The sequence below is a fragment of the Phyllobates terribilis genome, unplaced genomic scaffold, assembly GCF_046119375.1.
Source record: "Phyllobates terribilis strain yellow unplaced genomic scaffold, ASM4611937v1 Scaffold_11__3_contigs__length_659146591, whole genome shotgun sequence".
In the NCBI taxonomy this organism is placed as follows: Eukaryota; Metazoa; Chordata; class Amphibia; order Anura; family Dendrobatidae; genus Phyllobates; species Phyllobates terribilis.
In genome coordinates this window covers 624,434,089-624,459,031 of record NW_027362771.1, presented here as the reverse complement: position 1 = coordinate 624,459,031, position 24,943 = coordinate 624,434,089, and the positions used below count along the sequence as shown (strand labels likewise).

Below are 24,943 nucleotides of genomic sequence, written 5' to 3'. Positions count from 1 at the left end.
AGCTGTGAGGAAGCAAGTGCGATTTGGGTGACACCTTTGAGGACTGGAGTATTTGTGATGTTGAAGTTGATGTGGAGGAGAGCCCACTTAAAGGAGCACTTGATATCCGTTGAAGCACCTGCTGTTTTTGTGCCTCATCTGGAATTTGTAGCGATTGGCGTGGCCGTAAGAAAGGGATCTTATCACATTGTCCGCTAAAAGAAGTAGACATTTTAGTTTGGCTGGAAGATGGTCTTTCTTCTGCAGATGTTACTGTTGCTTTAACACCTACCCCACGGACACAACCTTTTTTCCCCTTCCCAACACGCCTATTCCCCTTTCCACCAGCAGCAGGCCTTTTTCCACTCATTTTGGTGGTTAACTAATTCACAACTCTGGAGTTGTTTGCACAAAAAAACAATGGATGGTAACCGAGCAGAGCTGAGTGGCCAAACTGTGGTATTAGGCCAAAACTATTGGCTGGGTTAGATGCAGAAAAAATTATTTTGAATTTGCAACCTGATGGAGGTCAGTATAGATGGATTAATAGAACAAGACCCACACACAGCTAGAAGCCCAATATTTTTTCAGAGGTAGATGCAGGAAAAAAATATATTCAGTTTGCAACCTGATGGAGGTCAGTATAGATGGACTAATACAACAAGTCCCACACACAGCTAGAAGCCCAAATATTTTTTCAGAGGTACCGTAGATGCAGATAAAAATTAGTTTTAATTTGCAACCTGATGGAGGTCAGTATAGATGGACTAATAGAGAAAGTCCGACACACTACTAGAAGGCCAAATATTTTTTCAGAGCTAGATGCAGAAAAAAATTATATTCAGTTTGCAACCTGATGGAGGTCAGTATAGATGGACTAATAGAGAAAGTCCGACACACTACTAGAAGGCCAAATATTTTTTCAGAGCTAGATGCAGAAAAAAATTATATTCAGTTTGCAACCTGATGGAGGTCAGTATAGATGGATTAATAGAACAAGACCCACACACAGCTAGAAGCCCAATATTTTTTCAGAGGTAGATGCAGAAAAAAATATATTCAGTTTGCAACCTGATGGAGGTCAGTATAGATGGACTAATACAACAAGTCCCACACACAGCTAGAAGCCCAAATATTTTTTCAGAGGTACTGTAGATGCAGATAAAAATTAGTTTTAATTTGCAACCTGATGGAGGTCAGTATAGATGGACTAATAGAGAAAGTCCGACACACTACTAGAAGGCCAAATATTTTTTCAGAGCTAGATGCAGAAAAAAATTATATTCAGTTTGCAACCTGATGGAGGTCAGTATAGATGGACTTATAGAGAAAGTCCGACACACTACTAGAAGGCCAAATATTTTTTCAGAGCTAGATGCAGAAAAAAATTATATTCAGTTTGCAACCTGATGGAGGTCAGTATAGATGGATTAATAGAACAAGACCCACACACAGCTAGAAGCCCAATATTTTTTCAGAGGTAGATGCAGAAAAAAATATATTCAGTTTGCAACCTGATGGAGGTCAGTATAGATGGACTAATACAACAAGTCCCACACACAGCTAGAAGCCCAATATTTTTTCAGAGGTAGATGCAGAAAAAAATATATTCAGTTTGCAACCTGATGGAGGTCAGTATAGATGGACTAATACAACAAGTCCCACACACAGCTAGAAGCCCAAATATTTTTTCAGAGGTACTGTAGATGCAGATAAAAATTAGTTTTAATTTGCAACCTGATGGAGGTCAGTATAGATGGACTAATAGAGAAAGTCCGACACACTACTAGAAGGCCAAATATTTTTTCAGAGCTAGATGCAGAAAAAAATTATATTCAGTTTGCAACCTGATGGAGGTCAGTATAGATGGATTAATAGAACAAGACCCACACACAGCTAGAAGCCCAATATTTTTTCAGAGGTAGATGCAGGAAAAAAATATATTCAGTTTGCAACCTGATGGAGGTCAGTATAGATGGACTAATACAACAAGTCCCACACACAGGTAGAAGCCCAAATATTTTTTCAGAGGTAGATGCAGATAAAAATTAGTTTTAATTTGCAACCTGATGGAGGTCAGTATAGATGGACTAATAGAATGATGCTATGCCCAAAAGATTTTACTTCACTAGGTGCAGTAAAAAAATTGGTATTCTATACACAGGTGGTATATCTTGCAACACAGATAGGCTACTCCACTGACTAACACACTCTGCAATAGGCCAAAAAGGATTAGCTTTGCTAGATTCAGCCAAATGCTGTGAAAAAAACTTGCACAGCACTTGCACAGACCTGCCTGGCAAAAACTGATAGGAACTGATGTAACCTAGTCCTGAAAAGGACTCCAATTACAATTAGTCTTTACTCCCACAACCTATCTATTTAAGAGCACAGACCTCCCTGATAAAAGTCGTAGGAAATGCTGTAACCTAGTCCTTAAAAGGACTGCAATCACAACTATTCCCTACTCCCAAGCTATCTGTATATTTGTGCGAAAATTGGCTTGAAATTAACAAGGTATAGCGCACACAGCAACAGCGGTGCCGTCTAACACGCAGCTGCAGCAGTGAGAAAATGGTGGCGACGGGGAAAATGGCTTGGTCTTATAGGGCAAGGACATGTGACATACACTGCCAATGACACATGCCCTTGCTTGTGTGAAAAAAAGCACTTCGCTCCGTGTGTGCGCTGCTGATAGGCTGACAGATTGCACCTCCCCACTGCAAATGCGGGAAAGAGAAAAAAAATGGAGATCTTCATTGTTCCTGCAGAGATCCATCCCCTGCCCCTCCCCCCACCCCGCTGTACACTCAAACTGCGTATTAACATTAATTTTCATCATTACTGAGAAAAAATCCAGTTATGATTTTGGTGCACGAACAGTTATCGAACATAACCTCGAACAGCCGAATTTTTCTCAAATTGTTCGTGTTCGCCGAACGGCTCGAACACCGCCCAAAACAGCTCGAATTTGAGATTGGCGAACAGTTCGAGTAGAACAACGCTCATCTCTAATCCTAAGTCATGTGACAAGGCTTGTTGGAGGGTCAATTTTGACTTTTAGGATTGCTAATTCCTATAGGTGGCACTAGAGTTCTAGTTCTCTTCCTCTCTGATGAGATAATTTGCATAATTCCCAGAGGAACATTGCAGCTTAAAAATCTCCTCACCTTGACATGCTTAACATGTCACTCTCCGCAAAGAGAAACATTACCCCTACAATCCAATAAAGAATCCTTTGGAAAAAATACTCAGAAATAACCCACCATATTTAGAATACAGCGGCATGTAAAAGTTTGCACACCTATGGTCAAAATGACTGTTATTGTGAACAGTTAAGCAATTTGAATATGAATATGAAATGTCTTTATTATCTGTACAAGTCCCCTCTAAAATGTGAAGTGCTGCGGAATATGTTGAGTCTATAGAAATAAAATTATTATTGTTATAATTCAGACCATGATGTCCTTCTCCAGTGATTGCTCACTTTGTATGATGTGTCCAAAGTAGGCAAGTCGTAGCTTGGTGATTTTTTGCTTCGAGTGGCACTTGTGGCTTGACTTGTTGCAAAATTAGCTTGCTTGATCTTCTTCCATCCATGGTATTGATAACATCCTTCTCCAGAACCTCATTTTGAAGGCCTCGATTCTTCTTCTGACTGGTTTCTTTATCGTCCAGGTTTCGCAGCTGTAGAAAAGCCCAAACTATGTACGAGTCGTGTCTTAATCGTCAGCGAAATGTTCCTCGATTTGAAGACCTTGTTCAGTGACTTCATTGTTGATTTGCCCGTAGTTATTCTCCTATTGACTTCCATTCCATTGATTTACCATATTTACAATCTATAAATGTTATAATAACTCTCTGTGGATACAATGCCAACATCTCACTTATTATTATTACAGATTGGCAAAGAATAATCTTCCAGACATTTCCTGCATCCATTTGGCATCTGTAATAAGGAATAACAAGTCCCTGAAGATACTTGACCTGTCTCATAACAGCTTGTCTGGTCCTCACTTCGGTGAACTGATGGAGGCTCTGTCCACTCCAGCCTGCAGAATACAGGAGCTACTGTGAGTATAGTAGACGTGGATATGACTGAGACATGTGTGGGAATGTAACAGGGTTGTATTTTTAACCTGATAATGATCAAGTGAAATAAATATTAGGAAATTGCATATAAGTCAAAGTAAAGTGTAGAGTTCTTAAAATAAAATACTAGATCAAGGCAAAAACATAACCACTATCTCATACACGTCTACTGTAACAATTATGACCATGCTGTCTAGTATTTTGGAAACAATCTCAGTAAATTTGTGGTTGTCCATTCTGAAAAAGGGCAAAATTTGTGGAAGTCCCACCCACAAATGGCCACTTTCATGTTGGAATTGCTGTGGGGCAACTTTGTTGCGCGGAAGGACTAAGACATCCCTAAATTGCCAACTACAGTTTTAACTGCATTAACCCCTTTGTGCCGTGGCCTTTATCCTATTTTTTCACTTTTGTTTTTCCCTCCACTTCTTCCAAGATCCATAACTTTTTTATTTTTCCATCAGTATAGCCATATGAGGCCTTGCTTTTTGTGGGACTAGATTTACCTTTGATTGACACCAGTCATCACCAGACCTCCGGCTGTCATGACAACTCATTGGCGCCCCATGATCACGTCACGGGCGAGCCGATGTGCATGTGGAATGATGCGCCCGTCTGCTGGCTCTTATTAAATGCCATGGTCACAGATTGATAGCGGGATTTAACAGGTTAACATTTGGAGGAGGAGCTCCTCTCCACCCACAACTGTTAGAAGCAAATGATGGCCGTTTAAATCAGCCATCATGTGCTAGGAAAGATGCGAGCTCGGCCTGCCGACATCAAAGTCAGGGAGCCAACATGTGACGTACCAGTATGTCATATGCTGCTAAGGGGTTAAACCTAATACCAACTAGACTGGGATCTAATAAAAGTGAAATACAGGTTCACTCCTTTAAACTGACAAACAGAATGGAAATGTAATGCACCTTCAGACATCAAAAAGGCGTCACCCCCATAACTGAAACAGGAACACTGCTGGGAGGAATAAAGTTAGTTTTCTTCCCGCAGCATTCGTCTAAGTGCAGGCGCCGGGCAGGTTAATAATTCTATTTACCTACAGATTAGCCTCATGTCTGCAGATTAATATCATTTTTTCTGATTAAAGGTTCCCTTTAAGGCTCATTTACACTGGCTGATAATTTTTCAGATTCTAACAGTAATAAGCCAACCTATCGCTTACAATAGTTGGGTAATGTCAATGGGTTGAGCGAATGGTTTGTCTAAAGACGCTACTTCAACATGCACAAAATAGTTTAGGTGGCCCAAAAAGTTCTCTTTCATCTTTTGAAGAATGTATAATGTAACTGGGGATAGTTCGCTCGTTCTACGATTAGACCAGCAAAAAGGAGGAGTGAATCGATCACTATTTATCCATTTTTATTCATGATTCTCGCCCTGTATAAACACTTGCTTGAAAAATTTTGCTGGTCGTGAGTTTCGACCGCATGTTTCATCATTTCTGCTCATATAAGCAAACCTTTAGAAACAGCCTGAGGGACAATGCAACTGTAGGAGTGTAAACTGTCACCTGTGCAATACTCATGAAGACTTAGAGAGGTATTTTCTCCAAATTTTTCATGCTGAACTGGACACACAATGTAATAATGGCTGCAGATCAGAATAAAACTATTCTTTTATTTTGCCTCTCCATAGTGTAGATATCAGCAATCAAAGTGTTTGGCACCTAATTAGTTACATTTTGTAAAATCTAAGTGGGCGTTATCACAGAGATATTACTAGGGGCGTGAACTTTTTTCCACTGTATAAGCTTGACCAATCATAAATAGGCAGTAACACACAGAAGAAAGAAGTACACACCACACAGTAGCTCAGAGCAGGCTACTCCTGTGTGAGATGTAATTAAAAGACAGTCCTGATCTTACTGCAGAGCAATTACAAGTTGCTGTGAATAGAGATGAGTGAAGTTGTTTGGAAAATGTTGCCAATCTCAAAGTCGGCACAAACATTGCACAATCAAATTCGTTTTCGGGTCCTAGAGCATTTTCCTCAAAATCGGCAATATTCAGTAAACGATTGAGTTTCCACTAAGGCTTTTGTTAGGACTTTGGCTAGGATAGTGGTGCTGCCTGATGAGGGTGTTTGATGAGGAAGGGGGTCGGGAGAGGTCAGAGACGCGGCAGACTGTTTATTTTTTTCATTAACTTAATGTGTGGAGATTCCGGAAGCCAATCAGTGCGCAGAAACCATCTACAACGTCCAGATACAAGGGCTTGTGTCATTGGCTGATGAAGTCACATGTCCTCTCTCTATATAAAGAGTGGACATGTTGCTACTCCTTCCGCTCCTCCTGTTGCTGCAGGATAGTCAGATAGCATAAGGAGTACATAATGAAATATAATCAAAGTATTGCAAATGGATACTTTAGGTAATTGATACTAAGAGCATGCTGATTAATAATGTTCCAATTGTAAAAGATATAAATATGACATGTCAAAAAAGGGGGGAGGAATAACAAGTAAAAATTCACAGTGGCAAATAGATAACCTCACCAGTCAGGAATCAGCACACCCAACATGCGTTTCGCACCTAGCTTCGTAAAGGGCTGTTGGAAAATTAAGCAACCCAGGTTATTGATGTATATGTGGACCAATAAGCACAATTGTTTCTCAGAATAATTAGAATAATTAGTAAGGACATGCTGCACAAAAAAGAAGGTGAAGTACCGCCCACTCACAGAGCGCCCGAAAAGTCCTGCGTTCATACAGGGGCTGCCGCATGGAGCGGTCACATGATTGATGATGTGGTTAGCACATAACCAATAAAGATCACATGGTACAGGTCACGTGGTGGTGGCGTCAGAGAGATTGATGCTTGGCCACATCATCTTAATAGTCATGTGATAATAATATATCATCTGGCATGTTACGGTGTCTGACGTCACTACCACCTGTCATCGCAATAGTTCACCTATCTTTTTGTGCAGTATGTCCTTACTGATTATTCTAATTAATTTGTGACATAATTCACTGGCTCTGCCCAGTGCTATGTGCTCCTGTGTTACTTGTGGGATTCCTGCTGTCCGACCGCAGCCTGTTTCCTGACCATTCTTTGTCTGCTGATTTTGTACCTTTGCTCTCCTCCTTGCTATGATCCTGCTTCCTTGCCTTCTCTAGCCTCTGGTTTGCTCCTCTAACCAACAGCCCTTCCATGGAAGTAGTCCAGTTGAACCTGTTATAATACTAAATCTCTATACAAGAAGGAAGGCAAGGGTTCTGGGAATCTGCCAGAAGGAATAGCTAGCGCTAACTCTGAGCTAGGTAGCCTCTTGGAACCTATGGCCTCTGACAGATGTTGCCAAACATTTTTTTTTATTTCACTTCTCCATTGTTGAGATATTTGCAATCAAATATTTAATAAGTTACCTTTTTTGAAGTGCAAGTGGTTGTTATCAAACAATTTTTTACTGAGAATGCGTACTTCTTCTCCCTGTCTGATGTATACCAATCTTAAGCAGGCAGCAATACCGAAATAAGAACATGCCCACACGTTCGCTTATATCATTTTTTCAATGAGTGAGATACTGTGTATCACACATAGCCCTGATGTCTTCCTGTGTGATGAGAAAGCACAGATGACTAATACCTTTACGATAATGTCCCTGTTGGATAAGGGGATGCACAGCTGAGCTTAGCTGTGTCATATTACAAACTGTTCTATCACCTCTCTTCCACCCATAGTAGCTCTCCTGTACTGGCCATCCCCACATTGACTGTCCCGAGATGAGCCCTCAAAGCGTCAGTATCACACTGATATCTGTTGTGCTCAACTTGTAATTACTCTGCAATGAGATCAGAGCTAAGCCGCAGTATATTCATACAGGAGTATCCAATAACAGACAGGTCACTTCTTTGTTAGACGTAATGATAGCTTCGATCTCACTGTAGAGTGATTACAAGTTGCTTGAGCACAGCAGATATAAGTGTGACTACTGACTCACTCAGCAGTCAGGAAACCTGATAGAAAGGATTTTAATGTGACACAGCTAAACTTATCTGCACTGCTCCTGCCTAGTGATGAGCGAATGTGCTCGGATAAGGGGTTAACCAAGCATGCTCGGGTGCTAACTGAGTATCTTCGGCGTGCTCATATATTATGTTCGAGTCCCTACTGCTCATGATTTATGGCTGTTAGTCAGCCTCAACACATGCAGGTATTGCCTGTTTGTTAGGAAATCCTCACATGTGTTGAGACTGTCTAACAGCCGCAAATCATGCAGATGCAGGGACTGAAACATAATATACATGCACATAGATACTCAGATAACACCCGAGCATGCTCGGATAACCCCTTATCCGAGCACGTTCGCTCATCACTACTCCTGCCCTCTCTGCAATGGAGAAGTAAAATGTAAAAAACACAAACAAAAGCATTTTATTCTGATCTGCAGCCGATATTACATTGTGTGCCCAGTTCAACATGAAAAAAATGGTAAAAGGTCCTCTTTAAAATGATAAACTCAACCGTTACTCACACCCCATCCCTTGCTGCTCAATTCACCACTTCTCTGGTCACTGTAGACAGATCACAGTTGTGAAGTCATGACTGCAATGCCCATAACTACATAAACCAATCGCTGAGTTCAGCGTTCACATGCGCTGTAGTTGTGATATAACAGCACTTTGTTAAATTAATACTTTGATATTATGACGGCATTCAGTAATTTTGGGTTGGAGCCTATCAGCATCGCACACCTAGAATTGTCAATCTTTATCAACTCCTCCATGCAGTAGCGCTACAAATCTGCTGTGTGCTCCGATCATCAGGACACCACAGAGTGTGACCACCCAGGTGTGAGCATTAAATAGGCTTGGGAAGTTCATTACAAGGGAGCACGCCGGATTATTTGCAAAAGCTTGACATTGAACATAAGAAAATCAAACTGATTGGGGCATGTGTGTAACACTACTATCTAACGTCATTTAAAGTGGACCTTTTTTATCAGACTTTGGTTAATGTTTGATCAGAGTTTGGTCAGAGTGTCATCAGTTTTTCTTAAGAAATAAAAAAATGTCTCTCCACCTTCCTCCTTTGTGACAATCCATGAAAATCAGAGCGCAGCCAATTTTTTCAAGGATTCGTACACTTGATTTTGCTGATTTAGAAGCAATCCTTGGATCAAAATTGGATATGTCTCCATGATTTTCTATGGACCCTCGGTCCCTCAATAATCATGGACATGTGAATGGCCACAAAGACTATCACAAGTACGGTGCTATCCATGCTATCGGTGAAAACCATGGAGAGCACTCGTCTGAGAACATCGGAAGTGTAAATGAGTCCAAAATGTGATTGGCTAATTCTGAACGTGACTACATCCCCAATTATAAGAGGGTGTTCACTAGTGTTCACGCTTATGCTGCCGCATTATTTTACTTTTGTTATTTTTGTTTTCCCCCCTCAAAATATTTTTTTTTATTATTTCTAATTGGATTTGTACAGATTATAGGTGACATTGAAGGTAGAACATTTTCTAAAATTATTCTTCTTGGTATGATTTTTTTTACAAGACAAAAACCTGGCCCTTGACAAAAGCTCATTTGCTCTTGAGATGAAATGTTGCCACCGGTTCACATGGGCCAATAAATACACCATTTTTTGCATGGAATTTGCTATTGAGTGCTGCCCACTACTTTTGCTTTTATAAGTATTCTGAAAGGATTGGACTGCCAAATGTTTTCCGATAACCCCAGGAAGAATGATTGAAGCTATGGTTGGACATCAGACTTGCTACTCTACTTTGTAATGTGGAGAATAGTTCCCCATCAGTGATAAAAGTTCCCTGTTTTGGCGAATGGTGTTTTTCCCAATGGTCGGACAACTACCAACCAGCTCGTTATCACCTATCATGTCGAAATTGTTTTCACTGGATAGTCCCTTTAAACATTGATTTATGACATGCCGTGAAGCAATTTTATTAGTGGATGCTTTATTTCTAGAACATGTGGTCTCAATGGACATCATTCCTGACATCCACCACAAGAGGCAACTTCTAGTGATGACATTTCTGGATGTTACTAATAACATTTTCTCTCCACGTTCACAATCTACAGATTTTATACTAGTGCTCTGTGGATCAATCATCTTCTTATTCTTACAGATTGGCAAGGAATAATCTATCAGACACTTCCTGCATCAAGTTGGCATCTGCAATAAGGAATAACCGGTCCCTGAAGACTCTTGACCTGACTGGTAACCATCTGTATGGTCCTGACTATAGTGACCTGATGGAGGCTTTGTCCAGTCCAGACTGCAGGATAGAGGAATTACGGTGAGTGTCCGGGATTGATGGATAGAACCCATTTAAGATCAAATAAACTTAGATATTTCTGCACATTTGGTCCTTTAACCCTTTCCAACCAAAGCCAGTTTTGGCCTTTAAGACAAACCAAGTTTTTTCACCTTTTTATTGTCACATTCCAGGAACCATACATTTTATTTCTGCTTGTTTTTCTCAGGATGAGATATATCTGTCAGTGGCATCATTTTGGGATACACACAACTTAATGCCAAACTTTTATATAGCTCTTTACGTGGACTAATATAGAGAAAACAGCAATTCTGCCGCAGTTATTTTTGCTTTTAAAATTTTACTTTATTCGCCGCTTCATAAACATTGTGTTAACTTTACTCTGTAGATCATTACTATAACGGCGATGCCAAACGTATATACAGTAGTTTTATTTTTGCTTTATTACTTGAATTCTGTAAATACTTTGTAAAAAAAATGGCATCACTATTCTGTCATAATTTATCTGATTTTTTATCTTCGTAGATGCATCAGTGCTTATTTATGTGCGACAAGCTGTAATTTTCATTGGTACAATTTTGGTAATTTTTTTATTTTAGATTATATTTTTTTAGATTTTATTTTTTTCAGATTTTATTTTTAGATTTTTATTTTTTATTTTATGTCTAGAAGGTAAAATGAACAAAAAAGAAAAACAGCAATTCCAGATTTTGCTTATTTTAAACACTTTTATGTACAATCCATACGTTATCTTTAGTAGCTGGTTCAATGCAATCTCATATCAAATCAATATAGGATTTGTTTTGTTACTTTTGCAGAGAAAATTACATTTTTAAAAAATATATTTTTTGATACCCAGAATTTTTTTTTTCATTTTTTCTATTTTAGGAACATTAGATTTTTTGACAAGAGGCAGAAAAGAAACAATAAATCTGTAATTGATTTTTTAATATACATTTAAAACTTTTACGAAGTTCACCGCACAGTATAATTGACATGCTTACTCTATCCTGTGAATTGATACAATTACACTGATACCTAATTTATATTTTTTATATTTACTACTTCTGTACAAGAAGAATCACTTGTAAAAAAAAATTGTTGGTCATATTAGGGCTCATTCAGACGTCAAATACTGTTTGTGCTTTTCATGGATAAAACTTGTATCAACTAGAGCCTATGGGACCGTTCACATTGACATGGAGACTTGTCCAATTCTCAGATCAAAATCACCAATAAAAGTCTATGGGTCCATGAAAAATTGGACTGCACTCAGATTTCATCCTTGTGATGTCCATTTTTCCTAGACTGTTTGATAGGAGAAACTTGGGAAATCTCAATTATTTTCTTTTTTTCCTATTAAAAAAGTATTAAATTCTGATTTAAAAAACTTTTTTTTATTTTTACAAATAAAATTTTCTTTATTATTATCATAAAATCTATTCTTATATATAGTTATATTATAATTGCTATATACAGTCATGGCTGAAAGTGTTGGCACCATTGAAATTGTTTCAGAAAATGAAGAATTTCACCCCGAAAATTTTTGCAGTTACACATGTTTTGTTCTATACGTATAATAAACACAACCTGGGTATGCATATGGCCCTCAGATAAGGAAGAGATATTTGCGCAATATCTAAACATGTATTATTTTATTAGAGAATAATTAAAATATGTTAAAAAACAAGGATAACCTCAAGAGAGAAACACGTGATAAATGAAGTTAAAAAAATTACTAATGATCACTATGAAGAACCGGGGTCTTCTGTGGGCGTAATACTGCTCAGACAGCACAGGGTGAGGTTAAAACAATGTGCCGATACTTTATTGAACCACAAAGCGGACAATAAACACATACTGTAAAACAGTCCCATCTAATACCCAAGATAGTGCAACATTACACATTCCTCACCCTTCCGCTGACCCGCCCGGGATAGAACAACTGTGACTTTGGAACTTCCAGAGCCTACTACCTCAACCAGTGGCCCCCCAATTTTGGTGGTCCCCCATAGAGAGAAGGTAGCAGAAAGCTTTGGAAGCTAGCAGTCCATCGAGGTGCAAGGCCAGGAGACCCGAGGGCCTCACCATGGCCTCTGCAAGAGTTTCCATGGGACCAGGTGACCGGCTGGTCCCAATCTGGTTTCTCCGAATGTCTCCATGTGTTCCAGGTGACTGGAGGGTGCCATCTGGCAATCCCAAACAACATATTCACGGGGCCAGTTGACTTCATCGTACCAACCTGGTTTCCCCAAATGTATCCATGAGCTCTCTGATGGTCAATGGAGCAGATCCGTACCTTTCCAGTTAGGGCCATATACCCTTCGGCTGGAATCATGTAGAATCCAAATCTGTGTCTCTTTGGGTAAAGCCATGCTACCAAGTTGATGGTCTCTAGAGTGTTTGATCATTGTTTCTCCTTGCAAAGTCTCTTTCAAGTCTCTGTTTCAAATTTATTTTCAGCAGGATATAAAAACCCTTTTTTATATTTAGATATGTGCTGGTCAAAGCTCCAGTGAATATGTGCTCCCCACACCCTGACGCCCTTTCACCTCATGCTTCTTCCAGGGGCTTCTTTCCCTTGAGTGTATTGGAACAACACAAAAATAAGCAGAGAAAACAGGCAATTTGGACATAATTTCACAGAAAACCCAAAAAATGGGCCAGACAAAAGTTGGCACCCTCAACTTAATATTTGGTTGCACACCCTTTGGAATAAATATATTTTTTTGAAAACTGCTCCTGGTCACTCACAGTTGAAGGGTGCCTTCTCCCAAAATAAATAGTGAGATCTCTCCACAGGTGTTTGATGAAATTTAGATCCGGACTCATTTCTGGCCACTTCATAACTCTCCAGCACTTTATTTCCAATCATTTCTTGGGGATTCTTGAAGTATGTTTGGGGACATTGTCCAGCTGGAAGACCCATGACCTAGGACGCATGTCAAGCTTTCTGACACTGGGCACTACATTGCAACCCAAAATCCTTTGGTAACCTTTAGATTTCATGATGCCTTGCACACAGTCAAGAGGCAGAAAAACAACCCCAAAACATCTTTCAATCTCCACCATATTTGACTCTAGGTACTGTGCTCTTTTCTTTGTAAGCCTCATTCCATTTTTGGTAAACAGTAGAATGATCTGCTTTTCTAAAAAGCTCTATCTTGGTCTCATCTGTCCATAAGATGATGTCCAAGATAGATTTTGTCTTACTCATATACATTTTGGCAAACTGCAGCGTAGTTTTTTATGTCTCTGTGTCAACAGTGGGGTCCTCCTGGGTTTCCTGGCATAGCGTTTAATTTCATTCAAATGTCGATGGATAGTTCACGCTGACACTGATACACCCTGAGCATGCAGGACAGCTTGAATTTCTTTGAATTTTGATTAAGGCAGATTAGCCATCATCCGGACTATCGTGTGTTGCAACCTTTTATCAATTTTCCTCTCTCGTCCACGTCCAGAAGATTAGCTACATTGTCAGGTGTTGTAAACTTCTTGTTGCCCACTATGGACAAAGGAATATCAAGATTAGAGGTGAGTGAACACTTCAATGTTCAGTTTGGCTTACTATCACCGAATTTGCAATATTAGCAGATTAATTAATAATTTCCAAAAATTAGGGGCTGACACCACCAAAGTGCCATCAATTCCAGTAGAGTAGAAATAGTATAATTAGGACCGACACCTCTTCCACTATAGCCAAGCCATCAGATGGAGACCCAACCAGGAGTGTTCACATTTCCCTAAATTAGGGGCTGACACCACCGAAGTGGCATCAATTTCAGTAGAATAGAAATAGTATAATTAGGACTGACCTCTTCCACTACAGCCAACCCAACAGATGGAGACCCAACCAGGAGTCTTCACATTTCCCTGTATTAGAGGCTGACACCACCAAAGTGGCATCAATTTCAGTAGGGTACAAATAGTATAATGGCGACTAACACTTCTTCCACTACAGCCAACCCAGCAGATGGACACCCAACCAGGAGTGTTCACATTTAGCTAAATTAGGGGTTGACACAACTGAAGTGGCATCAATTTCAGTAGAGTAGAACTAGTATAATAGGGACCAACAATTCTTGCACTACAACCAACCCAGCAGATGGAGACCCAACCAGGAGTTTCCCCATTTCCAAAAATTAGGGGCTGACACCACCAAAGTGCCATCAATTTTAGTAGAGTGGAAATATCATAATTAGGACCGACACCTCTTCCACTACAGCCAACCCAGCAGATGGAGACCCAACCAGGATTATTCACATTTCCCTGAATCAGGGGCTGACACCACCGAAGTGGCATCAATTTCAGTAGAGTAGAAATAGTATAATTAGGACCGACACCTCTTCAACTACAGCCAACCGAGCAAATTGGAGACCCAACAGGGTGTCTTCACATTTCCAAAAATTAGTGTTAACATCTGGAGGAGCAGTATCAACAGCAAGCACAGAATCCATGCTAAAGATATCACAGACAGCAATTACTTGAGATCAATGCAGCACACTAAAAACTGCAACATCACCTAGTCTGTACAGTCTGCGATTGGGGTGCAAAAGTCCTTGGAGATCCATCTTGATGAAAGTTAGGCGGTTTACACTTTCATGGGACAGCTGGCTGCGCTTATCCATCAGGACACCACCAGCAGTGCTGAAGATATGTTCTGAGAGAATGCTGGCTGCCGGACATGATAAAACCTCCAAGGCGTGACAGGCGAGCTCAGGCCACTCATTCTTTTTTGAAGTCCAAAATGTAAAAGGGTCCAAACCCTCCCTGATGGTATTGATATTGAGCTCTAGATACTCCTGCACCATCCTCTTCAGTAGTTCACCACATGTCTGACTTGTACTCTGTTGTGCTGGTGCACGAGCTGGGCTAAAAAATGTCTGAAAGGATTCACAGAAATTGCTTCTGCCACTTACACTGCTGCGGCTGTGGCTAATGTTTTGGCATTGACAAATTGATGTGATGGAGGTTGAAAGTCTAGAGCTGCGATGCACACTGTGTGCCTCACTGCTGTCTTGGGGAAAACCTCTCTTAAGGATGTGTAAAAGCGTATTTCGATACTCCAGCATTCGGGTCCCTTTCCAGGATGGGAAGCATCTGGCAATATTTACTCTTATAACATGGATCTAACAGATTGTCAACCCAGTAGTCAGCACTATTTCAAATCATAGCTATAAGGGGATCACGTTGCAGATAGTACAGCAAGAAGGCACTCATATGTCGGGCTCTTCCATGAGGTCCAAGCCCAAGCTGTGTTGGTGGCTGGGTAACACTGATGCTTGTTTCCTCCGTCCCCTCCCGCCAACCACGAACAACAGAGAGGGGATGATTATTCTCTTCATCTGCTGATTGTTGCTCGCCCATCACCTTTTCCTCCTCCATTTGTTCCTCGGCTCCTGCACCTTCACTAACAGTTTGTCTGGTATCACCAGCCCCCCTCTATCGCTTTAATCCACCCTCCCTTGGCACCCATCCGTGTGACGATAGTCAGGAACATTGAGGCATTCTTATCCCTTCCGATTCCTTCTCTTCCTCTGGGACAACCACCTCCTCTCGCAGGCTTTTCAAAGTCTGCTCCAGCATGTAGATGACCAGAATAGTAATGCTGATGATGGCATTGTCAGAGCTAACCATCTTAGTAGACATTTAGAAACTGTGCAGAAGGGCACAGAGGTCCTTAATCTGTGCTCACTCCGTAAACGTCATATGCCCTACATCCGTACTACCCAGGCCTTACTGCATCATGGCTCATTGCTGCTGCCTCAGTCACTGCAACATGTGCAGTATGGAATTCCACCATGTCAGCACATCACATATCAACCGGTTAACTGGCATGGACAAATGCCTCTGTATCGATGCAAGTCTATGACCTGAGGGGTGCGAATGGTGGAAATGAGCACACAGCTTCCGTGCTTTCTGCAACAGCTCATTCAGGCCAGGATAGTGGTGGAGAAATCGCTGTATAGCCAGGTTGAGGACATGAGCCATTCAAGGCACATGTGTGAGCTTGCCTCAGTGTAGGGCTGCCACCAGGTTCGCACCGTTATCGCACACGGCCTTCCAAAGTGATTACACTTTGCTGGAGTCTGCCACTAATTTTTGGAAATGTGGAGAATCCTGATTGGGTCTCCATCTATTGGGTTGGCTGTAAGTGGAAGAGGTTTGGGTCTCCATTAAACTACTTACAGTCTGATGAAATTGATGCCACTTCTGTGGTGTTAAGCCCTAACTTAGGGAAATGTGAACACTCCTGGTTAGGTCTCCATCTCTTGGGTTATCTGTACTGGAAGAGGTGTGGGTCTTATTTACACTATTTCTACTGTAGTGAAATTGATTACACTTAGCTGGCGTCTGTCACTAATTTTTGGAAATGTGGAGAATCTTGATTGGATTTCCATCCATTGGGTTGACTATAGTGGAAGAGGTGTCGGTCTTATTTACAATAGTTATACTCTAGTGAAATTGATGCCACTTCGGTGGTGTTAGGCCCTCATTTAGGGAAATGTGAACACTCCTGACTGAGTCTCCATCTCCTGGGTTGGCTGTACTGGAAGAGGTATTGGTCCTAATTACACTATTTCTACTTTAGTGATATTGATGCCACTTTGTTGGTGTTAGGCCCTAATTTAGCGAAATGTGAACACCCCTGGTTAGGTCTCCATCTCCTAGGTTGATCGTAGTGGAAGAGGTTTTGGTCTCCATCCATTTGTATAGTTATACTGTAGTGAAATCAATTATTTGGTGTACATATGTTCTCCACAAAGGGGTACAAAAACATGATAAACTCAAAATTGGTTTTCAGTAGACAACCATCAGCCGCCCCATCTGCTGCTTCCTCCTCCTCCTCTGTTACCGCCCCAATTATAGTCACGCAGGTTTCCGACCGCAGAAGCTACGGTTGTATACTCGCTCCAGTCAGGCTGAGTGAGAGTCCGTCAGCTGTAACAGAAGCGGATATGCCTGCTGTGTTTGTGTCACTGAGCACACCACATGTTTCTCAATTCACCGAAAAATCTCCACCTACACCTCACTCACGGTCTAGCAGTTTGTCCGTTTCACCATACTCCGCCCTCTCTCCTCACTGGAGCCAGCCCTGGGTACCGCAGTTGCAGTCACTTAAAAGATTGTTTACTCCTACAGACGACAAAGCTAAAAGGTCGAACTCCACCATCTCCAATATGTAGGCCATGGAAAGGTCTTAAGCTCTTATTTTCTAGCATGTGAACAGTCCTGATTGTATCTCCATCTACTGGGTTGGCTGTAGTGGAAGAGGTGTCGGGCCTAATTATACTATTTGTACTGTAGTGAAATTGATGCCACTTTGCTGGTGTCTGCCACTAATTTTTGGAAATGTGGAGAATCCTGATTGGGTCTCCATCTATTGGGTTTGGCTGTAGTGGAAGAGGTTTCTGTCTCCATTAAACTACTTCTACTCTGGTGAAATCGATGCAACTTTGATGGTGTCTGTCACTAATTTTTGTAAATGTGGAGTATCCTGATTGGGTCTCCATTGGGTCTGGCTGTAGTGGAAGAGTTGTCAGTCACCAAGATACTAGTTCTAATCTAGTGAAATGAATTCTTTTGTGCAGATATTTTTGTCACAGGGGTTCACAAGATAGAATCAAAATTGGTTTTCTTAGAACCGTGGTATATAAAGCAGGCTATGTTTCATCTTTCAATTTTTCGGTGCTGATATTGTTCTCTCTACAGGGTTACACATTAGTAATGAGACAGCACTAAATGTGCTCTACTTACTGGTTCAGCGATTCTCAAAACCTACCCAGATCTGCCACAGCTTCTTGTGAAAGTACAACGCGTGTGTGCCCATTTGAGAAAGTCAGTTGTAGCTTCCGCCACCCTGGCAGTGCTTCAGCGGCATTTGCAGCTTCCAGCTCACTGACTGTTGTGCGATGTCATCACATGTTGGAGCTCAACGTTGAAGATGTTGGGAAGGATTTGTGAGCAGCAGAGAGCAGTTGTTGAGTACCAGCTTCAACACTCCCATCGGCATTCAGGTCAGCCTCTGCACATAAGAGCTGATGAGTGGGCATGGATGTCTAACATCTGTGCTGTCCTCCAATACTTTGAGGACTTCACCAAGATGGTGAGTGGCGATGATGTCATAACTAGCATCACCAGGCCGCTTCTCTGTCTACTGAAACGCTCGATGCTCACAGTTAAAGAGGAGGCATTGCAGGCGGAGCAAGGAACTATGCAGCCTATCCTCTTCTCATCTTAATGTGGATTGGATGATAATGAGGAGGAGGAGGATGAGGAGAACATGGATAGTTGTCCTCTTGGGGAAGACAGGGAAGTCTTGCCTGTCTTGGAAGTCTTGATACCCCTCTTTCAGTTTGTGGGAAAGCTGTATGAGTTTCTCTTAATGACCTTCAGTGGCCTAAACCGTAGCTTTGCTTATGCACGTTATTTCTCAAAACACATTGCAGATCAGGCCATTGTCCAACTCTGTAGTGATTAAATTCAAGGCGTAAAGAAAGATCTTAGCTAAGCACCAATGAGAAGTGTGAGCTGATGTTGGAAGGGCTGCCATTGCTTATGCAAGAAGCTGCATTAGAGGACTTCCTAGGAGAAACGACATCTGGAGTAGATACAGTTTCCCAAGTCCTTTCACCGAGCTAAAGAATATGCCTGTGGTGAAATACAATTCTCACCGACAAGCTGTGGACTGCCTCCGTACCGTCCCTGGCCACATTCACTTGTCCATGTGTTTGTGGTTAGGCGCTCCTTCCCAGTAAGTGCATTGGGGAGGGCACGGGTAATGTTCTGTTACTCAGGCTCTTCTCCATCTCCATCTTCGGCCTGGGACAGCTCATGGTCTCACGACTTTCAGTATCACCTCTATGCTGATGACACACAGATCTACCTCTCTGGACCTGATACCACCTCCTTTCTAACCAGAATCCCACAATGTGTGTCCTGTATTTCATCTTTCTTCTCTGCTAGATTTGTAAACGTTAACATGGATAAAACCGAATGCATCGTCTTTCCACCATCTCATTCACCCCCCCCAACTGACCTATCCATCAAAGTGGAAGGCTCCCCACTCTCCCCAGTCCCACAAGCTTGACTCTGATCAGTCCTTCAAGCGTCAGATTCAAGCCCTTTCCACTTGTTGCTGACTCCAACTCCAAAGTATTTCGGCGATCCGCACATTCCTCAACCATTCATCTAGAAAAACACCAGTGCATGCCCTCATCATTTCCTGCCTCTTTTACTATAAGCTCCTGCTCTGTGGCCTCCCTTCTACTACTCTCGCAACCCTCCAATCTATCCTAAAGTGTGTTGTCCGATTAATCCACCTGTCACCCCACTATTCCCAGGCTTCTCCCCTCTGTCAATCCCTGTGCGGGCTCCCTGTTGCCCAGACACTCCAGTTGAAAAGCCTAACTTTGGCATACCAAGCCATCGAAAACCTGTTTCCTCCATACATGTGTCACCTAGTCTCCCTGTACTAGTTACCTGCACGCAACCTCCCATCCTTCCAAGATCTCCTTCTCTACTTCCCTCTTATCTCTTCTTGTCACAATCGCATACAAGATTTGTCCAGTGGATCTCTGCTACTGTGTAACTCTGTACCCCAACACATCAGACTGTCGCCTACCGTGGAAACCTTGAAAAGGAAGCTGAAGACCCACTTTTTGTGACAAGCGTACAATCTGCGGTAACCCTCACTCCAGCATACCGATGTACCCTGAACTACTGTATCCTCCCCCATCCCTTGCAGATTGTTTGTGCACCCTCGCAAGCAGGGTCCTCTCTCCTCTTGTACCAGTCGGTGACTCCTTTTGACATGTAAAGTGCCACGGAATAAATGTCGCTGTCATAGTAATAATAATTATAGTACTTGTACTCTGGGTCAATTGATGGCACTTCCCTGCTGTCTACACCTAATTTGATGTGTTTTGGCAGCTTTTGGGCCCATTTGTAGGTGTTGTATATGCATTTTTTTTTGGTCCCCCATTGACTCCTATGGTGTTTGGGAATGTTCGGCGAATGTCTATTTCTTCGGCGAACTTTTTCGAACCGAATATTGAAATGCTCGCTCATCTCTAGATAGGACGTGATGGTGTTGGTTCACTAGTGCTTTCACTAACATTACCACTTATCCCACGTATACCTTGAGCACCAAACCTATTCTCCCTTCCACCACAACCTCGCTTTTTCACACTCATGTTGCTCAAATAGTGTGGTAGGAGCACACTATTACCAGCAAAAAATTCGATTTTTTACTCTGCACACAGCTGAATTTCAGAGCCACAAAATGACAAGGTGAGATAAGACGTGCTGTCTCACGTTAGCAACAGAAAAAAATATTTTTTTTTACTCTGCACATAGCTGAATTTCAGCGCCACAAAATGACAAAGGGAAATATGGCGTGCTGGATCACGTTAGCAACAGAAAAAACAATTTTGCTTTACTCTGCACATAGCTGAATTACTCACCTCATTGTATGACCTGGTGTCGCTCCCGTCCTGGATTGACAGTAGGTTCCAGGAGCAAACCAAAGAGTTGACCCACTAAAGAAGATCTGTTCACCTAGCCCCGTCATTTCAAAGGCTGCTGCTCCTCTCCTTGAGTCTGTGCAGATTGACAAGGTGAATTTGGCTAAGCGTCGTCAGGAGGTTCATTGCACGGAAGGAACATGCTTCTATTATGGCAGTCACAAACGCCTAATCCGGACCTGCCTCGTGAAACCAGGAAACTCCAGTACCAAGGTTCTGTTGGAGAGGCAACCTTTGGCAAGAATCAATCCTCTCCATCGCTAACTCTGGCACTATCGGTCTCCTGCGGTAACATTCATCTCGTTGAGTCAGCCTACCTGGACTCCAGCTCCACATGCAATCTCATCCAAAATGCTGTAATTGTGTGGTATAAAATTCTGATCCAAACATCTGCAGGATACTTTGGTGGTTTCATTGGTGGATGGAAAGCCTCTTTATGAGACCATCCAGTTTGTTACCGAGCCCGTGGAACTCTGGGCAGGGATGTTACATGCTAAGAAGAATCCCCCTACATGCTGTCTGGCCTGTCTCACCCTCTGCTATTGGATTCACCATGGCTGTGGTGACATGAGCCTGTTTTGGACTGGAGATCTGGAGAAGTACTCTGTTGGGGAAAGGAATGTCACGAAACCTGTTAGGTCTCCATTCGTCCAGCTCGACATCCAGATTCTCCATCTAACCTCCCTGGCTTGCCATCACTGTATTGGATATATGCCGACGTCTTTGACAAGAAGGAGGCTGAGACGCTACTACCTCATAGGGCATATGATTGCCCTATTGATCTTCCATGCACTTCACCTCCACAAGGTTGAGTCTACCCCCTGTTGCAGATCAAAACCCAAGCCATGTCCAAATATATCAAAGAGAATCTGGCTAGGGGATTTATCCAGAAATCTTCCTCTCCGACTGAAGCAGGATTCTTCTTTGTAAAGAAGGACGGTTTGCCTTAAAGGTTCCAGAGTCTTCACAAAACTCGACCTTTGAGGGGCGTACAACCTGATTCGTATTTGCCAGGGAGATGAAAGGAAAACTGCCTTTAACACCTGTGATGGCCACTACGAGTATCATGTTATGCCCCTTGGACTCGGTAACGCACCAGCAGTCTTTCATGAACTGGTGAACGACATCTTCCGGGATCTTCTCTACACGTGTGTAGTGGTGTACTTAGATGATATTTTGGTGTTCTCCCCCGACCTTCCTTCACACCACAGAGATGTTTTCCAGGTTCTGTAGAGACTTAGGAAGAACAGTCTGTACTCCATATTTGAAAAGTGCATTTTTGAGCAGACTTCTCTTCCGTTTCTAGGATACATAATCTCTGAGACCAGTCTGAAAAGTATCTGCCATCCTGAAGAGGCCCCGTCCAGACAGTCTTAAACAAGTCCAGCGGTTTCGCGGACTCACAAATTTATACCGCCAGTTCATACTCGACTTCTCTTCTCGGACTGCTGCTATCGCTGCCCTGACCTGCAAGGAGGCTTTGCATCTAAAGCAGTAAGAAGAAAAGAAAGTCCAGCTCACCCTCCAGACGGCTTTAATGTATCCGGGAGTCCGTGATCGGTGCTTCTCCTTGCACCCAGCAAGACAAATGAAGAAATAGATCCAGCTCTCCAGAGTGAGTACATTAAAACTTGTAAACTTTTATTCTAAACAATTTAAAAACAAGTGGAAAATCCCACAAAAATTCATAGATTAATCACAATCCATTCTGGAGAACTCGGGGATGAAACATGGGGAGAAGATGCCAAATTACCAGATGCATTTCGAACAGCACATGTTCTTAGACTTGGTATGAGAACATTGTTTGAGAAAAGAGAGGAACTCTACAAAATTGTATAATTAGCATGCTTAAGTTGCAGGTGTACTAACCAGAAGAATGAGGCGCTGCATTATAAAAACATGCAAAGAAACACATAAAGTAAAGGGAGGAGAATATATAAAAAACTAAACATTTTAAAATAAACTATAGAATGTCAAGAAAGATTCCTTTAGTAATGTAACATAATCTCTCTCCTAAGATTGAGACCTGAAGGGAATCTGATATCTAAAGGAAAAATCCAGTAAGCTTCTTTGTCACAAAGTGAATTTCCTCTGTTACCACTACTAGCATGTTTTGGAATATGTTCAATAGAAAATGCATAAAAACTACCAGTTTGTTTATTGTAACTATTAATGAAATGTTTCGAGGCATTAGACATGCTACGATTATCTACATGGATCACAAGAATTTAGCCTATTTACAGTCGGCACAATGACTTAACCCATGACAGACTTGGTCGTTGTTCTTCGCACGTTTCAACTTTGCTCTCCATTTCTGGCCGGCGGAGAACATCAAGGTGGACGTACTCTCCAGATCATTCCTGTCTTCCGATCTGGAGGAGCAGCCTCAGCATATTATTGAGCCCTCCAAAATAATCACGGTTGCCCAGTTGGATTTGGCTTCCTTCTGGAAAGACATACGTTGCAGAATCGGATAGGAGGCGGGTTCTTCTCTGGGGTCACTCATCTAAACTGGCAGGTCATGAGGGGCAGAAGAAGACGCTTCTCCTAATTTCCCGACACTATTGGTGGCGGACCCTGCACAAAGATTTCACGGATTTCGTCTCTGCCTGTCCTTCGTGTGCTCAAAACAAGACTCCCAAACAGCTTCCTACCGGTCAGTTACCCCCCTTGGCTGTGCCATCAGCTCCCTGCCAGCATATTGCTATGGACTTTATCATGGATCTGCCTGTGTCGGCCGGGGGTACTGTCATCTGAGTGTTTGTGGATATTTTCTCCAAGATGGTTCTCTTTACCCTGCTCCCCGGTCTTCCATCTGCGCCAGTGCTTGCAGGAAAGTTTATCTTGCATATTCTTTGCCTCCGTGGTCAACCACTCCATATTGTGTCAGATAGAGGCATAGAGGCATCCAGTTTACTTCTCGGTTCTGGAGGGCCACCTGCAAACTACTGAATGTTTCCTTGGATTTTTCTTCTACTTTCTCTTCCAGCTCTCAGGCTGTCAGGGGTACGCACACTGTATGAAGATCTCTCGGCACTCTGCTTAGGGCGAGTGCGCACTCCCCGTCTCTTAAAGGGGCCTTACATCTGAAGTTGGACTTGGTGAGATCCCTAGTCACACCCCTCCTTGCTCTCCTCAGTCCTCAGCACAGTGGTTCCACCATCCAGCCCATTACATAATACTTGTCCCAGTTAGTCTAATACTAATGATTAATTTCCAATTGCTGAGATCACTCGACATCAAGACTTTCCCATTCTAATATGGATTCATACTGAAACTTTCATACAAAAAACTTACTGACTTGATTTTATGAATCAAGTCATATTTAAGTGTTAAGTCCTGTAGTCAAGGAATTGAACATTCTTATCAGTTTGAATTCCCAAATGTTCCTCTCTCTGTCGTCCTTCAAATGACCTTTTAGTATTAAGACTTTTAGATCTGTCATACAGTGTCCAGGTGCAGAGAAATGTTTTCCCACAGGCGTCCAGTCCATTCCTGATTGTGTGTCTGTGTAGATTCATCCTCGTTTGTAGTTTTTGCATAGTTTTCAGCCTTTTTACCAGTGTTTACCCATTTCTGATGAAATTGTAGTCATCTGGTTGGTCATCATGCTATAATAAATTATAATATCTCAGCTATTCAGAGAACAGACAGGAAAACAATGGAATTGTCCTATTAATCAAACTCCTCCTCCGAGGAGTTCAGAAGAAAAGAAAACATTCAGTGAAATGTTTTTTTTTTCTTTCTGTCAGTACTAACTTGGGAAGTGGTTATTTTTTATTATTTCTGTGCCCTAATACTGTATTACTCTTAAAATCTATAAAACACCTCTGAGCTTAAATGTTCTCTACACCTCAGGATGTTCTCTTATCTTGTCCCAACTCACTGCACATTGATTATTACAAGTCACATGTGGCAGATGTATATGTCACATGTAGTAATGTGAAGGCTGAAGGTGAATGGAGGACCCAGGAGCCACAGACTTAGAGATACAATAGATATTTGAGGATAGCGAGTTCTCAGCAGCTGGAGACTGGTCACACAATTTCATCCATCCAATAAACAATTTTTGTCT

General features: G+C 41.9%; 2 protein-coding genes across 5 annotated transcripts in view; one reads left to right on the top strand and one right to left on the bottom strand.

The window, feature by feature from the left end:
- The window catches only part of LOC141167149 (uncharacterized), a 1,037,600-nt gene that overhangs the window by 222,314 nt on the left and 790,343 nt on the right, over positions 1–24,943 (bottom strand). The gene's annotated exons all lie outside the window — the stretch shown is intronic.
- Positions 1–24,943, top strand: part of LOC141167147 (NACHT, LRR and PYD domains-containing protein 12-like) — a 225,452-nt gene that overhangs the window by 121,780 nt on the left and 78,729 nt on the right. For all 4 annotated transcript variants that reach the window (XM_073654536.1, XM_073654534.1, XM_073654532.1 and 1 more), the window contains 2 exons: positions 3,882–4,052; positions 10,190–10,360. In XM_073654536.1, coding sequence (XP_073510637.1) covers positions 3,882–4,052; positions 10,190–10,360 — 342 coding nt within the window. The remainder of the gene's footprint in view (positions 1–3,881; positions 4,053–10,189; positions 10,361–24,943) is intronic.